Source organism: Pundamilia nyererei, unplaced genomic scaffold (genome assembly GCF_000239375.1).
Source record: "Pundamilia nyererei isolate P.nyererei 1_Seehausen unplaced genomic scaffold, PunNye1.0 scaffold00061, whole genome shotgun sequence".
Taxonomy (NCBI): Eukaryota; Metazoa; Chordata; class Actinopteri; order Cichliformes; family Cichlidae; genus Pundamilia; species Pundamilia nyererei.
The window spans coordinates 2,296,586-2,298,913 of record NW_005187462.1 but is presented as its reverse complement, the minus strand read 5'-3'; the positions used below and the strand labels follow the sequence as shown (position 1 = coordinate 2,298,913).

General features: G+C 42.4%; 1 protein-coding gene across 9 annotated transcripts in view; it reads left to right on the top strand.

Annotated features, from left to right (window-relative positions):
- szt2 (SZT2 subunit of KICSTOR complex) overlaps positions 1–2,328 on the top strand; it is a 106,843-nt gene that overhangs the window by 31,060 nt on the left and 73,455 nt on the right. For all 9 annotated transcript variants that reach the window (XM_013911341.1, XM_005734980.1, XM_005734982.1 and 6 more), the window contains 3 exons: positions 1,093–1,228; positions 1,480–1,600; positions 1,784–1,936. In XM_013911341.1, the coding sequence (XP_013766795.1) occupies positions 1,093–1,228; positions 1,480–1,600; positions 1,784–1,936 (410 nt within the window). The remainder of the gene's footprint in view (positions 1–1,092; positions 1,229–1,479; positions 1,601–1,783; positions 1,937–2,328) is intronic.

The following is a 2,328-nucleotide window of genomic DNA, read 5'->3' as shown; positions in this document are numbered from 1 at the left end:
TGCTAACTTTTCTGTTAAGGCCTGATCCTTCTGAAATTCATAGCCAGTGCTCTGACACGGTGTCATCAATCTTTGAATGCTGAAAAAGCACAGTGTATCCAGAAAAACACATTATATTATATCTATTATTAGAAAATTTGTGTGCGCCTAACTTTTGTACCGGTACACCTAACTTTTTAAAGTTAACAGTCCTGACTTGCAGAGAGGTAGACGTTGATAAGTCAGATTGCACTTCTCTTTTTTCACATTTGTGCACTCAGATATTAAATGCATTATTCATTTGCAACACAATTTTCACTACACAAGCTTCTCATTTTTCTTTTTTAGTGGTCATAGTTTTTTGACCTGGCTGCTCAAAGATTTGCTTTAAACCTCTCTGAGAAGCGGAGAGATTAAACTCATGTAATATTTTTCATGTATGGTTTATAAACATGAACTCTGTGAATAGCTTTGCTCTGACTTTCTGTGACTTCTTCCAGACTAAGTCCAGACTGGTAACCAGTTATTCTTAATTGAAACACTTACTACATACCTTATTATTGCATGTTGTTACTGTAACTTCTAGTATGTGCTTCGTGACCATGAAAGGATTTGATCCATGAAACATCACAGTGCTAAAAGATTTACTTCCAGTTATTTGAAGTTCTTATTATTTAACAGTGCAGTCTGTTTGTAGGTCATGTTGTCAGGTGTAATGGTATTTCTGGATGGCTCCCAGTTATCAGCTCTGTAGCTCTTGTAACCCTTGTGGCTCTTCCGGTTTCTGTCATATCAAAGTCGAGTTTGGATCAGAAGTTAGTGATGGCGGTCTCGGTCGATGCATGTACGCTTGGAAAAACCTGGAAAATGTTCCAACAGTCGACTGATATATGCTACGGTATCAAACTCGCCATTAATGGGAGGTCGCCAGATGTTATCTTTGTGACTATCAAATACAAATGTTGTTTTCCTTTGACTCTTTCTTATTTTTCATTTTTCTTTTAGTCAAACGTTTTTCCTTTCTGACACTAGAAGCACTAAAAACAAGTCTGAGCTTACTTTCATAACTTTGATCACGGCTGTTCATCCTTTGGGTGTGTTGTGTCGTTACAGATGCTTCAGTGAGGGAAAAGAGGTCGGCACCGAGGAGCTGGAGAAGAAGGAGGAAGAGCAGGAGTTGCCTGAATGCTTACAGCTGCATCAAATGGTGGTCAGGAAGATCGGAGAAATGTGCAGAGTTGTGAATCAGGTAGTTACTGCAGCACCCCAAGCTGCGTCTCTTTCATTGTTTGTAGCAGCATAACGTCCTCGTAAGTGGACATCAGGCCCTTGTAGAGCAGAATTGAGTATTTTAGTCTAAATAACCCAAAATGTGATGTCCACATATGTGGACGCAGGTCCTCGGAGGTTAATCGCTGGATCATTTTCAGACATTTAAGAGGATCGAAACTTGCATTTTCAGTCTACTGCTCGGTGTTTGCACACTCTGTGCTTTTGTAGCGTATGCTGCTCCAGGACCTGCACGACAGCCACCTGTGTAACAAGCTGCTGGTGGCTGAGAGTGAGGAAGACATCTGGAAGAGTGAGCCTCACTGCAGGCAGAGGCTCAACACCGCTGATGGTGAGTGAGAACAAGCTGCAGGTAGTTTTACAGTGTTTTATATTAACGCTGGGATTCCTCACAAAGGGTTTCAGAGCCTATAAGACATTTGCAGTCTTCTGTCATGTTGCACTATAATGTCGCCTCTTTGCAGTTAGTCCTCTGCAAATAAAGTTGTAAATATTGGTATTTCTCTAACCACAGACTACAGCACAGAGGAGAGCTACCAGGCCAGAGATTATCTGGCTGCTACCATGCAGTTTATCCCAGGGCACTTTGCCTGCGATGTGGTTTGGCGCACAATCATCCACATTCACCCCCGCCTCAAGATGGGACCCAACATGGGAGTGGCCAGAGGTGAGAGGAACGTCCGGGTGCTCGGCTTTAAACGCGTGCAGTCGTTTCAGTTCAGTGTATGATAAATCTCTTCTTACTCCGAGGAGTCGCTGTGTAGGATTTAAATGGCTCCAAAGCAAAAACAGGATTTGTAATTCTGTTATTAAATGTGCACCTGTAGCTATGAGTCCATGCGTTTTAATTAGCTTTAACTGGGAACATGTGGGCTCTTTTTCATGGCTCACTGCCATATTTTCGCTCAGGTTATGATCCAACTTTTTCAATTCCAGCATGATACTGAGGCCTGGACTAATCTTTGATACAGAGAGCTGAAGAAATAAGTGCTTGTGACTGAGCAGTGACTCGAGTCACAGCAGCGACTGCTGTAACGTCCTGTTGGACGCTGGTTGTTG